The 15,257-nt window shown below is 42.3% G+C and overlaps 1 protein-coding gene across 1 annotated transcript in view; it reads left to right on the top strand.

Annotated features, from left to right (window-relative positions):
- The window catches only part of cdk6 (cyclin dependent kinase 6), a 38,272-nt gene extending 23,943 nt beyond the window's left edge, over positions 1-14,329 (top strand). The window contains exons 5-8 of the mRNA XM_014407958.4: positions 2,684-2,793; positions 10,033-10,083; positions 10,404-10,539; positions 11,061-14,329. Coding sequence (XP_014263444.1) covers positions 2,684-2,793; positions 10,033-10,083; positions 10,404-10,539; positions 11,061-11,213 — 450 coding nt within the window. The 3' untranslated portion in view covers positions 11,214-14,329. The remainder of the gene's footprint in view (positions 1-2,683; positions 2,794-10,032; positions 10,084-10,403; positions 10,540-11,060) is intronic.
- Positions 14,330-15,257: the final 928 nt, after the last annotated feature.

Genomic DNA, 15,257 nt, shown 5'->3' with positions numbered 1-15,257 from the left:
GTTGTGGCTGGGTTTTCGAATAACTGCATTTCACTGAGGCGGATATACCCCGAGCTCTAGGTCTGTGGTTCTTCCTAGAAGGCTTTGTGAGAGTGTGAGTTTGTGTGCATGTGTGCGTGCGTGCATACGTGTATATTGGAGTCCTGACTTTTGACTTTGCAGGGTGACAAATCCATGCAATAGACTGAGGTCACATGCATTTTAGCCTGCAACTGCAAGCGTAAGAGGAAGACGTGGAGCGGGCCATTTGTCGGTTAAGCATCTATCCATGTTTAAAAATGGCGACCTGCATTTAAACGTCTCATGGCAATATCTCCATAGGCGCCAGATGCAGATATGCTGTAACTGAAGATTGAGCTCAGTACTTTGCTGCAAACTTAAAATCTCTTTTAAAAAATTAAAAAATTCCAACAAAAATGTAGCAATGCTGTGTTGAGTCCTGTCCTTGATTAAAATGAAAGTATGTAGCCCGGCTCTATGGGAAGCTGTGCGACTTCCATTCATGATTTTCTTTGAGGTTTCACTGTTCTAAAATTCGTCAATGACCCTAACACTTAGTGTGCTCACTTGGCAGATGCGTGTCTCATTTCTGGTCACGTGACTCGCCCGACGGATCTCAGCCAACTAGCCTCAACTTCCGCCCTATTTCCACTGAAGCAGGAAGTAGAGATGAGAAAGTATCACACATCTGCAAAATGCGGCCCCCGGCTCTATTAATAGTCTCATTCACTTTAGAAAAAATGCGGCTCAGGTTTTTATTCCTCTTATCAATCTCACTTGTCGGCTTGGAGATTTGCTCACTTGCTCAGTTCACCTCACATATCCAGGACAACTTCTCGTGCCACTGTCATATATAAAGTGATTTCCGTGGAATTCCTATTCCATGGCCGGATGACCTGGTAATTGATTGGCCTAGAATATTTATTTAGGCTGCCAGTAATGTATTTAAATCCAGTTGTACACTACCTGCGACTCCTGACGCAGCACTGCACAAGGAAACCCCTACACATGTGTTCTGCAGACCTTTGCACACCCTTATCTTCGTAGTTGTGTATGTGCACCCGATGGCATTGTCACATATGTAGAGCAAACTGTAATCTGGGCTACCTGTGTTTGTTTGTGTTTGTGCTATTGTTGGTCCCTTTAGCTACCACCCCCGGCCCTCCCTGCTGTGGAGAAGACATAACAGAGAAAGAAGTTTAAATATTGAAGTGAAACAGAGTGCTTGAAAACAATGAAAACTGTCCTCTGCAGCCACTGTTGCTGCTTATAATGCATGCATTTTTAATCTTGAACGTGCTTTGATTACATTTCCACAATCCTTCTTTTCTGTGCAGGTAAAGATCTATGCAAATAGACACCAGCCCAGCAACCATAAACCCTTTAGTCACTGCAGTACTTTAAACTAATACTGTCTGATTACTTGTAGCATGTTTTGTGGAGTTTTTGGATGTAATTTAGGCTAGTTGGCAATCAACTGAAAGCCCACCTGGGACTTATGAGGATTTCATTAGCTTTCCAGTAATAAACCCTCATCATCCAAATCAGAGTCTGTGAAAGTGTCACCTGGTTGCTGTGAGTGTCTGAAAGTTTTAGAGCAGTTTCAGAGGTTTTTGAAAAATACTGAAAGCAAAGTGTGGAGCATCAGACCCAACATGAGTTTCCTTTCACCACAATCCTGCAAGTCAGAAACACACAAGCAACTTGTGCCGGTCACATAAACAATGACCCAGTTCATTCACTAATAGTTTATATTTAACTGCGTACTTCTTTTGAAGATCATTCCTCTCAAATTACCTATTCAAGCATATTTTAAGACTGAATAAGATCTTATAAGAAAAGGGGGAGAATCCAATGATTGTTCCTTCATACTTGTGCAGAGCCAGCCAAGTCTATAAATATATCTACGTGACAGTGCATCCTCTTTGCTTACATACATTCGTCCCTGACTTGAAGATCCAGATAAGCAGCCTGCAGTGCCTGGAGGGGGAACTGCAGCCAAAAGCTGTAGGAAAAATCTGGAGTTTAGGAAAGCACCTGGAACCCGTCCACTCTCTTACTAGGGGTCACTGAGTTTTGTCTGGAGGCTTTCCCTACTGTAGCTGTTAACAATGCTGCTGCTTTCCTGCAGGCTCATGGCTCCACACACACAAACTGCGAGGTCCCAGGGAGAGTTACAGGGACAAATTTGGAAAACATGCTTAGTTTGAAGTAGCACAAAATGGCTGCTGTTGATGCTTCAGGTGGATGTAGGGTAGTCTGATAAAAGACAGGAAGTGTTCTTTTTTTCCTCTCTCTCTATTTTGACAGGAAGGAGGGGTAGAGCGGGGCGGTTGATATCAGTTAATCACCCCCTTTTCATTTCCCATGCACATGTTGTCTGCCAGGTTTGAGACATGTATTGTGCGTCTTTGTAATAGGTGCTCCTCTGTACTGACGTTCACGCTGCAATTGTAAATAAAAGTACAGTTCTGAGTTTCCCCGGTGGATTGATGTGGAAAGATTGTGTGAAGTGGGTACACCAGAATGGGAACAGGGAGGCCTGTCCTGCCAGATATGATTTCATGTCTTACGTAAGCTCAAGATGGGGGCAGAGAAGCATTAACCCTGTGCATTAGTGACTTGTGTGTCTGTGTGTGTATTTTGTGCAGTAAAACCTGACGGGTTTTCTGCTGTGTTACAGGTGGTGACGCTGTGGTACAGAGCCCCAGAAGTGCTGCTCCAGTCAAGTTACGCTACACCGGTGGACCTGTGGAGTGTCGGCTGTATCTTCGCTGAGATGTTCAGGAGAAGGTGAGGCCGATGGGCAAAGCTATCTGGGCTTTATACTTGTTTAAATCTGGACTGACTTTGAACTTCAGTTAAAGTCTCTAAGCATTTCTCGTATTCCTTTGTTTCTTCCACTAATGTTGATTCTGGTACTTTTACTGTTGAGCAGTGTACCATACAATAAACATAATGTGGAAGGATTCTGTCGAAGTTTTCACAAATGCTTCCCGAGTCACACGATCACATTTCATTCAGAGGTTTAGTGTTGACGCACCTTGGCGGTAAAGTCTAAACACATGTTAGACTTTGGTCTTCAAATTCAGACTCTTTGTGAGCGTCATGTTGTCTTGATTGTTTTCACTGGTATCTTTTTTTAATAGCACTTTGCTGGGTCTTACTAACCACATCACCTATTTGCACACACATCTGTGCAACACCTTATTCAATGCACTGTAAGTCTTTATCTGTGATATACACACTTAGGCTAACGGTTATATAAGAGACAATTTGGGATTCGGGGCTGTGCTTAAGGCCATGTAGACCTTATAGATGACCCGCTTTCCTGTTGCCAAGATGTGACGTTGCATGGTATAGAGACTTCTAGCCACTATATTGGGTATACCTGCTTAATTTCTTGTTTATACGAATTAGCCGATCACATAGCAGGGAATCGGTGCTTTTAGACGTGTTGACATGGTCAAGACGACCGATCAACATGTCCAATCTGAAAGCAGATGAGCTTTAATAACAGAAGACCACCTATTCAGCCAAAAAAAAGGAAACTGAGGCTATAGTTTACACAAGTTCACCAAGTTTAAACCACAGATAATTGGAAAAATGTTGCTCGATCTGATGAGTCTCTATTTCTGCTGCAGCATTCGGATGTTAGCGTCATAATTTGGGGTGAACATGAAAGCATAAATCCATCCTGCCTAGTATCAAAGGTTTAGTCTGCTGGTTATGGTGTGATGGTGTGTGGGATATTTTTGTGCCATTTAAAATTATGCTCAATGCCAAATAAGTATGGTTGAAATGCCACAGCCTACCTGAATATTATGACCACAGACCACAGAGTACCCATCTTCTGATGGCAGATAAAGTGCTATGTTACAAAGCTCATATCGTCATAACAATGATTTCACTGTACTCAAATGGCCTCCATAGACACCAGATATCAATCCAATGCAGCATTTTGGCATGTGGTGCAGCGGAAGATTAACCTCGTGGGTGTGCAGCCGACAAATCTGCACCAACTGAATGACTCCGTAATGTCAACGTGGAGCAAAAACTCTGAGGAATTTTTAGAGCCACTTGTTGAATCTGTGCCACAAGCAATTAAGGCATTTCTGAAGGGAAAAGGGTGTCCAACCCAAGACTGATGAAGTTTTATTTCTGTTCCAACAAACTCTTGATAGCTATTGTAATTTCTCTTATTTGGGTTACGCCAAAGCAGTGTGGAAGGGAAAATACCCACCAAAGTCCCTTTACTGTGTTGTTAAGTAATGATTGAGTAATGATGACATTCCTCAGTGAGCACAGCACTTTAACCGAATCACTTGGGGAGGTTACAGACATGAGAAGTGATATGGGGGACTGGAACAAAGTCATTGTGTCATTAATATTAAATACTCCTTCATACTTGTTTGCAATAAAATCTGATAACTGAGTCACGGAGGCAAAAAAAAAAAAAAAAAGTCTCTGTAGCCCCCCTCATAAATTATCTGACTGTTCATTTTATCATATAAGTTGCAGTAATAGTAAGAATTAAATAATATAATAGACACATTTTTGGGGCAGTATAAGACATCAAAACGTCTTCTTTACTGGTGGGTTGACCACATTTACGGTTTAAAAAAAATAAATTCAAAAATCCAGTTATTATCTGTGACCCAAGTTTGATTTTTACCCCTTGTGTCAATACTCATAAAAATGTTCCCATGTAAACAGATGAAAAAGCTTTAAGTTTTCTTTGACTGTTGTATTTACGATCGCTCACAAAGGAGCAGCTCGACGAAGAGGGCCACGGGCGTCCTTTGTATCATTGCTCTAATTTAACTTGAAAAACACGAACTGAAATCACTCGTCACAATCGGTTATTTGGGAGTTTCTTACTGTAGTCATCTTTTCCTCAAATGACACCTGTCAGATGCGTTATGAGCAGCGAGGAATCACATTTCGGTTGGCTTATCAAGCCATTACAGTAACACTGCTGTCTGCTGTGGTTGCAGCATGCAAGTCTAGATTCTACTTCTACTTCTACTTGGTGTAGGTATTTGTCAGTTTGTGGTCTAACGAACTTCATGCTGGCGAGCCAAGCTAATAACGGACAGTTTTCACCCAAAAAAAAAAAAGAGTTACAACTGCCTGTTTTTGGTCTTTTGGAAGAAAGAAAAGACGGGTGCAAAAAGATGCAGTTTTATCCTCGTCAAATTAAGACGACGTTGATTTAATGTTTTTAAGGTGCTATAGTATGTATAAAATGTATGCTTTAATTGAGAGTAGAGAGGCCGCGCCAGGCTGTGGTGTGTTCTACAGTAGATAATAACAGTCTTTCTGAGGTAGGGCTAAGTGCCAAGAGAAGCAGCCCTGCTTCCTTCCCCAAACGACTCCTTACCCCAGCATGCAAGGCCGCACACAGCAACCCACGCTCTGTACTTGGGACCTGATGGGAATGTATAGGTTCCTCTATCAAAAGGTTACCCAAGGCTAACATCTAGTCGTGCTGCACAAAAACACGCAGAGGCACTTTCGGAGTATCTTGTTGACAAATGGTGCCGTGATGAAACTTGATCTAAGAGTTGTTTGATCAAGCTCAATTTGTTTGCCGGCTATTTAAATCTTGGCAGGTGACCGTATTTTAATGATGCTTTACAAGTTTTCACGCATAGGACAAAAAGATGGGTCTTTTGGGACTGTGAGAGACTGCTTTGATACTTAGTTTTATAATTAGGATTAAGGTTTCATTCTCTTAGTTTGCAACATTTAAATCGAGACCACTTCACAGTATAGCTTCTCTTCGAACTTACGTTCCCACGTCATTTGACATCTTTCAAACTGTTTCAAGTTTCCTTATTTTCCTGTTGTTCATATATTTATCAAAAAACAAAACACATACACACGCCATATGTGCACTTTCATAATGATGTGTAATCGTGAAACATGGCCAAAGTTTCATGAGGTCAGCGTATGCAGAGGTTTCGGTGAGAGCAGAGATCACTTGTATGGTCATCTGAATGACACAGCTGTGGTCACAGAAGTCCCCCTCTGCTGTCAAAAGTTTCTCATAGTCGGCCTTGAAGGGTGGGGGGAACGGAGACCGGTGATGAATTAAAGGGGGCCGCGGTCCAAAAATAAGCAGGATTATTTCAAACTCCGAATCATGCAAAGCAGGTGAAGCATTTACAGGTTTTCAGTTTGTGGCGCCAGGTATAAAACGTTATCCTCGTCATTGGCGTTCAGAAATTGTGTCTGTGCACCGCATTTCAAATATTTTCAGCGGTTTATGGGTGAATTTCGAATAAGTTTTAGAGGTAATGTATTCACAGTCATGCTCGTAACTACTTCATTCAATGTCAGTGATGTATGGTACTTTCCATACTTGTGGCAAGGTCAAGCTGGAATTTTTTATTGAAGGTCAGGCTTTAAATGAAGAGAACAAAGCAAAGTTTATTTCCCATCAATGCGTCTTTTACAGTCGTGAAAAAACTGATCTTGATCTGTAATCAAACATTTTTAAGTCAAATAGTAGAAACAATGTGTGCTTAATCTGTGTACAAAAGGTCTGTCCTTGTGTTATATGGTGCTCATTTAAAAGCACAGACTGGTTCTGCCTGCAGCCCTGATCAGAGTGAGCAGTTGAATGCAGTACATCTCCTCGCACCCTGACACAATAAACTTTGAAGTGTGTTGGTTTGTGTAGTTCATTTTCAAAATCTGGCATCTGCCCAACTTTGCTTTAAGGTAGAAGGTAAGGCAAAGCTCTTTGATGGCCACAAACGAACACGCACTTCTCTGCTCAGTCTCAGCGGGTGATTAAGATGGCTTTTAAAAGGCCACCTGTCAGAGATTAAAGGGCACCTGGGAGAAGAGAAAGAAAGCAAGATATTGAGAGAAAGCAGTGTTTGTTAGTTTTGCAGTTATATTGAAATTGAGATTAGAAATGCTGACAGCTCACGGGCACAAAAGCAGACCTCTATGCTCACAATTAAGCTGTTTTTCAGAATAATTGTTTACCACTTTTAAAGGAGATCTGTTATGCTCATTGCTAGCTAAACATTTTTATTCCTTGCTCCACTAGAGAAAATCTTTGCATGATTGAAAGTCAAATTTGTCTTATACTAGAACTTGTTGGAGCCCCCTTCATTCGTCCATCATCCTTTAAGTCAGCTTTCTTCTGATTGGGTGCCCCCTCGGAAACAGATAGTTGGTCAGGTAAAGCGACTGCTCAGAACCAGAGTTGTGACGACATAAAGAGCTCTGACATCCTAGAATCAAGAGTAGTAAAAAAGATTAGCTGAAGCATTTTGAGCTGTTAACCCTGATCTTTTGGTTTATACTCACCACTGTGAGCATCTACACTGCAGGACTAAACCGTCTGTACATATATGATAGAAAACAAAGGAAAAATAATTGGTCTCCTGTTTTCTGTCGCTTACTTTGATTTTGTTTGGTTTGCAAGATGTCGGGTTGGACTTTGCATTATTGTAGCATCTTCACTTTGCAATATCAGAGGAAAACCCCAACAATCAACCTCTATGAGCAAGCACCTAGAGAAAGTGGCAAGGAAAAACTCCCTTTTAACAGGAAGAAACCTCCAACACAAACTGTCTCAGAGAGGGCCACCCATCTGACTCGACTGGTTAAGATGCCCTGTGGAAGAACACCAGAGATTCATAACTAATGATTTAAATGCAGAGTAGTTTATAAGCACAGAGTGAAAAAGGCTGAGTGAAGAAGAAACAGTCAGTTCATAGGTTAGATGTAATTTTGAAAGTAAGCCTAAAACCCCCCACGAGCAGCCATGACCCCCATTTTTGACGCACCACGTCACGTCTCAGGCCAGAAACATGTGAAGTCTTTCTTTGAGTCATGAGACTTCAAAGGTTTCATGACTCATAAGCACATTCTTCTTCACTTTCACCACCAAACATGCTATTAGAGTACATGATCATTAAAAGTCTTTTTAATGACTATGTACTGTAGTGAGAATAGTTGCTCTCAAAGGAATTTGAGCAAATATTATACAAGTCTGCATCTGCATGGCTGGGATGGTGTTGGGTGAGTCACAGTTCGAATGAATTTTGGAGAGAGCTTGTGCTTGTTGACATTCCCCTAACCAAAAAGGTTGAACGCGGTTCGTTAATGGCCCGGGAGAGGCCCCACATCCGTGTTGACTTTCTCACAGTTTGGAACTCGATTGATAAATTCTCAAAAGCACACCCTTGCATGCACGCGTGCATGCAGTACAGCGCGGGATAGCCTGCGTGAAAAGTCCGCAGTCCAACACACACACCTCATTTCTTTCCAGCTCCCACTTAGATAGTTCGAGACGCTCACGTGCAAACATGCGAATTCACACGCGCATTCCAGAGGTTCTCTCAAAGGAATGTGGGACGACGCCGTGCTGGCACTAAAGGATGCGTGACTCAGCTGCCTGTCCCAACTCGGTCTCGGCCTTTTCACTGCAGCCACTTGTGTGGCGTTGTGCATGGGCATTGGGATTTGTACGTGCAAATCTCAGGGTGGGAAACGATGCCAGGGCGCGAGCACTCGCACTCAGCTGCTGACTGTGTGTGCATGCCAGCGGCCAGCTCTGTGTGAATCCAGTTATCCCCCTTCAACAAACCAACAAACCACTCCAGGTTTAAAAATGGACCTCTCGGAATTATCAGCCCTACTTGTTTTGGCATGATAACTTTGCTGTAGGTGATTTTTTTTTTCTCTTTTTTTCGTTTGCAACAGTCAGAAACTGGTTTGGTCTGATCTTACATGCCTTTCAAAGTTCTCAGTGCGGTGCCTTGCCCTAAAAGACCTGCATATGCAATCATTTTTGAGACATCCGTTACTCAAGGACACCATTTCTGAACACTGGAAAGAAACTAAGATCTTAATTCCACTTCCAAACTTAAGCCTGTGACAGGGAGTCTGCTGTCACAGTAAAAATGTTCCAAACACCTTTTGTGTGACTAATATCCCCAGTGTCTCCACTGTAGGAAAGTGTGGGTGTAAGCTATGCAAAGCTTCCTGCAAGTGGGAAAGCACAAGGAGCACATGGTGGCTAAACCAGTCTCTGTTGAGTTCAGTTAAGTGGGGTGCACTTGAGGTGTACTAAGGCCTGGATACAAAATGCAGACAGGCATGCATAAAGGCACATCTATATGATGATACCCTGGCACTACATTGACATCTGCTGGTGAGCAAACACAGTAAAGAAGTGGAATGTATTTTTAAAAAAGAAACAGAGAGAGAGCTGTTTCCCCTTCTGAGCCTTGTGTGTTCGTTTTGTGAGGAACACTTAGAAATATTAATCTCGTTTAGCCTAAAAGTGGTGGTGTGTGCAATGTTAAACAAGTCCCCTCTTGTGACAACAGGACCTCCTTATTTCCCCTCAGAGGAACTTTGACAGGAAGCTCCAGCTCCTATACCTCTTTCTCTGTTAGGATAATCCAACTTTTCTTTCAAACGCCTTTTCCTCCCAATTTCCTCCACGCTTTCAGTCAGCAAGAGCAAAAGCAGACATTCGCACTCTCTCTCTCTCTCACACACACACACACACACGGGATAAAAAGGCTTTTTCTGTCCCGTGTGGCGACTGCCAGGCTTGTGCTGATGATGACTACTGGAATCTGTGCTGATCCCATGCCAAGCACGGGCACCCGAAGACTGCCCAAAGCCACAGGAACCACCAGCAGCCCTGCTGCCGCTCTCCTCCCTCCTTTCATCCCCCGTTTCCTTCCCTCCCCATCCTCAGCAGCACCACCAACACTGCTCCACAATCCCTGTTTCCTGGGATGGAGCTGCGAGCATGTGGCTACTTCAAAACGTTCACATCGGAGTCCCACATTCCTCGAGCCAAAAGCTTATATGTCAGGGCTGTTGGTCTTACAGCGTACCATGGGAAAATGACTCCTATCTAAAGCAGGTTACAAAAGAGAGAACCGAATCTTTACATTTTACTTTTTCTGCATTTCCGGGTTTTGTTTTGTTTTTGCAACATAATATGTAGAAACTAAACTAACCCTTTTTATAATTTCTGTTTTCTAGGCCGCTGTTTAGAGGAAACTCGGATGTTGATCAGCTTGGAAAGATTTTTGAGTAAGTAATGACTACTCTTGTTTTCCATTTCTCCTCAGGCTCGGTTATATTTTCTTTCAACTCAGTGGAATTTTGGAAGATTCAGTCAAACCTTTGCCTAAACATTAAGGGCAGAACATGCACTCATCTACTGTTTTTCTAATTAATGAAAAACCCATCAGATGAACCCACACTGCTTTTCTGGGGTGCATGTATTCGTGCCCCCCCAGTCTTTACCAACACTCATGGATAATCCTTAAAAATGCTCTGAACTGGAATTAAGTGGTGAATGCTTCCCATTGCCGATGATGAAGACACTGATGATCTGTATGATTCCACAGTGTTGTTGGGGTACCCTCGGCAGAAGACTGGCCCCAGGAAGTAGCCCTGCCACAGAGTGCCTTCACACCCCGGCCCCCGAAACCAATAGAAGACCTAGTTCCAGACATGGACGAGCAGGGACGGGCCTTGTTAATGGTTTGTAGTGTAACTCTCATGTGTGTCCCCAAAAGATTGCATGGAAAATGTTTTTAAAGCTGTCACTTGCGCATCACTGTCACCTTTATGGCATCGTGCACATTTATTTATGTGCCAAAGCGCTACGAGGAGCTAAGCTAACAAAACAACTTCTGTCAGTAACCTTGACGACCTTGTACCATTTTATTGTTTTTTTTTAATATACATTTTATATCTTCTAACTCCTTGTTTTTTCTGAACATGGAGCCTGAAATCCTCATGTGTGGAAAATAAATGCATGAAGCAAAGCGCTTACTTCACCATCGAGCAGATTTATACCCAACTTGTAGTTCGGCTTGTTTATAAAAGCACAAATATAATCGATCATTCATCAGGATTATTGCATTTTGGAGCATCGATTTTGATTTTAAAAACAGCGTGGGAACCGAGCTGCACGCAATATTTTATTCAACCTAGAAATGTAAACAAGCATCTATACTTGGTGGTCTCTCATTATCTTCTTTTCCTCTCCCTCCCCGCAGCAATTCTTCACCTTCAACCCGTCCAGGAGAATATCGGCCTTCACTGCGCTGAGTCACCCCTACTTTCAAAGCGTGGACAGCCACAGCAGAAGTGTGTACGCAGCCCAGCCCATCCCCAGCAACAAGTCCACGATGGAGGAGAGGAGTGCCTGAAAGTCCTCTTTTTTTCCCCTTTAACCCCCCCCCCCCCCCCCCCCCCCCCCACGTTCCCCTGGCTATAAGTAGTATTTACCGTACCGTTCCTAAAAAGTTTGTCATGTTTTATTTCAGCGTTAAATCAAAGTACATTAAAGTTTTTTTTGGCACTGATTACCAAAAAAAGGTTTCCCTTTCAACAAATCCACTCAAATCAAGTAAAAACAAAACAGCTGGTTACAGGAGAGCTCACCATCTCAAGAAAATATTTAAGAGTCCAGAAAAGGCATCAGTGTTTGAGTACTGCAGCTTTTCTCCATCATGATGACGCCACACTGTGATGAGGTTTACATTGTGAATTTCAAAATCTATCCTTTGCTTCATTGATCTCTCTCCTCAAGGCCTCAGTGGCCTCCTGCAAAGATGCGTCACCACCAACCTATAGCACTTAGTTATTGGTCAGAAAGCTTTAATTGAGGGCGATTGCCGAGCTGTGTTTTAATGTTTGCCCTAAGTGCCAAATACAGGCTGACAAGTAATGAGATTTTCCAGCTGTTGGGCCCTGCAGGCGTGATCTTAACTAAACAACAGCACATCTGGGTCTCCATCAGCAGCGCTCAGCCACATTAGTTCAATTCAGTTTTATTTATTCCGGAAAGATAAAGGCCAAATCACAACAGCAGTCACCTGGAGATACTTTATTTTGAAAGGTAGAGACCCTTGATACCAGAAACCTGATAAGCAATGAGTTGTATGAGCTGATGCAAAGTGTGACACGGTTTAGAGCGGTAACATTCGCACTCCTTAATAGGTAGCTTCGTTAAATGTTCTGTCTTTATGGCTTTTTTTCTGATAATCAGTGTCAAAAAAAGCATCATTAATGTTGGTTTTACGTTACATATAAAACGAAGCCTAAAACAGACTGCAGTGGGCAAATACTTTCCCCCTGGGGCGTATAAAACGCTCTGGGGAGCAGGGAGCGGGTGAAGATGGCGTCAAACGGATGGCACCAAATGCCCCCCAGAACCCTGCACACACAAGCTGTCATCCTTCCACGAACTGATGGATTGTAAATGCTGCTTTCAGGATGTGAAATGTTGTGTAACAATGCAAAGTGACCCAATCCTCATATGGATTTGGAGTTGGGACTGTAGAGTCCGAAGAGCGGAAACCTCCTTATGCCCAGTGTTTATCCTTATCAATGGAAAAAAAAAAAAAAAGACTCTGGACTGCAGGAGAGAGAGATAGAGGACCAGACCAGAGCCTGGATGGATCTCACCTGCCTCTTTATTTTTGTTGTCTTGTTTGTTTGTTTTTATAAATAGCTTGCTTACTGCTGGTGTGTGCAGTGAGAAGACGAACGTTTCACACGCACATTTATTGTCCCCACTGCCGCTGACATAAGCACGCTCATGTACTCAGACATTGTTAGGCATCACAAACCAGCCACCCACTGCCATGTCCATTATCATTCCAGTTTTACCTATAATAATGGTGCCACCTTGTGGAAGTGTAGAGTAACTGCAGACCAGTAGCGGGATTCTAATGGTTTCTGCACACATTGAGGAACTCGTAACGGGGCTGATATCGGTGCTGAGACAATGAGACATCTTGGAGTTGTTCCTACCACTTACATAGACTTTGACTTTTTAATGACTTTTAGCTGTACCATCGTGAACTCTTTGTTTTATAATTATTGTGAAATCCAATTATTTCTTTCCAAATCATACCGTAATGCACAGACAGATCTGCAGGAAGTGTCAAAGAGAGACCCACAAGCACTATTCATTCAACATGGTAGAATTTTTGGCACACTTTTGTGTCACTAATATTCTGTATTTAATTTTAATTTTATTGACGAGTCTTATATACTTGTAACTTGATTTTTTTTTTTTAAAAATTTTTTAATGCTGGGGTATACAGTGTTCTTACACCAGTGATGCCAACTCGTTAAAGGATTGTAGAGTCCGTGTAAGAATAGTTTGACATTGTAAGGAATGTATAAAGGAAAAGCATTGGTACTGTACAGTAAATTGTGCTAGTTCTAAAGTACAAGCTGTAACAATAGAAACCTTTTGATATGTGCGTTTGTCAGCACATAGACATGTCGTTAAAACGGATAGACGTAGAGTAGCGAGGGTCTGCAGAATGTTGCATGGCAAGAGGTGTTTCTTTGTTTTCTGTTTTATTTGCGTGGGGTGGGTTGTTCCGATGGATTTCTTTTACCATGTGTTGAGAACTACTACGGATTTTCCAGTAGTTTTGATGACGATGTGATGCACAATATTTTGTGTACAGTTTCTGCTTTATTTTACCTTGGCGTGCCGTTCTATCCAAGTTAAGTTTTGACCCGCGAGGTAAAAGCAAGTTTTTCCAGAGTTGTATTTTTGTATTTAGTAGTTCTTGCAGAACAGTAACTTTGTAACACTGGTTTTTGTTTTTGGGTTTCGTAACAGGTAGTGCTTTTAGCACACAGACACAGACACACACAGACTCAATCTCTGACTTTCTCAGGTTCTCTCCACGGACGTCCGAAACCTTTCGGGCACAGTTTGCACATCTCTGGGTTACTGAATGACTACAATACAACTTCTTCAGGTTCTCTGTCAAGCTGTCTAAGGATCGTATCATTGATCACAATCTACTGTCTTTACTATTTATCAAATATATGTTACTGTAGTTCTTACTGTCTGAAGATAACTGCCTGTATAAACTGTTCTTGCCACAAACTAATGGCCAGGTGGCAAACATGACAGAAATACACGTCTGCTTAACACTGTGTGATTTATTCTTTTTTTTTTTCTATTTGATAACGACTCATTTCTGGTGTAAGTGGCATCTACAATGCAATGAAAGCTACAAATGCGTTAGACACGGAGGTTTACATTTAAAATATTGACTGCTTTAATCTCATTACAGTTAATACAGTCACTGTGTGCTTTCTTATGATTTAACCGATCTGTAATGCTCTTCAGTCTCATAACAACTGAACTCCACTGCTGAACTCTAAGCAGTGTCACTATTTTTGAACGTCGCTTCATCCATCACTCAGATTGGCATTATACTTGTGTATGAATGCATCGGTGTCTTATTATTATGTTGCACCAGCTGAATAAAAAGCAGCTTTTTATTAATGTTGTTTGGACTTATTTATCAGGGTTGGAGTAAATACAGAGGGATAATGCTCGTGAGGCATACATGAAGAAATGGGAAAGAGGCGATTAGTGAGCAGGAGTGTGGCTTCATGCTGAGAAAGAGCGCTACGAATCTGTTTGCTTTCAGTGCTGATGGAGAAGGTCAGGAAATGCACGGACTTTGTGGGACTAGAGAAAGTACTGAAACAACAGAATACATGTTCAGGTTCACTTCTCGACCTCACCGATCTGTTTGATATCCCAGCTGGAGAAGAAGAGTCAGATGAGGCTGAAGTTTTCGTTCATCAAAGCTTTATTACCAATGCGTGTTGTGAGATCACACTACATGCAGCCACAGCAAGCACCAAGTGGATCTGAGGAGCAATTCCTCAATCTGTTCATTATAAAGGCTCTGGGCGCTCCCTTAAGGGACTTGCCCTATATTTATCTAGTAGTCCCACAAGCATCTTGCAACCTTTAAATCACATGATTAGACACGGGGGTTACAGGTGAGCCCACCCTACGCCCACTACAGTCAGCAAACCGAGTCATACAAAGAATACGTTGTTTCCTTATCAATGACATTCAAGGCCACACCCCCTAACGTTCACATAGAAAGGTACACTCCCCAACTGTTCCTTTGTAGTTTCCTGCTTTCTATTCTTCTTTACAACCTACTCCTTATCTCTGCATATCATAGGGGAACTGAAACATGCCACCTGCTTTAATACTTTCTCACAATGTGTATGAATGAGAGGGAAACAGGTGTAACAGTGAAACAGCAAAGAGCAGAGATAGTGAGGGTAGATGAGTTTAAATGCCTGGGGTCAACCATGCGAAGCAACAGGCAGTGCACAAGAGAGGCGAAAAAGGGGTTAGGCAGGGAGGAGATTGTCGTAGGGATCATTTGTGACAGAAGAATAACCTC

This window comes from Maylandia zebra, linkage group LG22 (assembly GCF_041146795.1).
Source record: "Maylandia zebra isolate NMK-2024a linkage group LG22, Mzebra_GT3a, whole genome shotgun sequence".
NCBI classification, from domain to species: domain Eukaryota; kingdom Metazoa; phylum Chordata; class Actinopteri; order Cichliformes; family Cichlidae; genus Maylandia; species Maylandia zebra.
The sequence above is the reverse complement of the archived record's forward strand: the minus strand, read 5'-3'. Positions and strand labels throughout refer to the sequence as shown.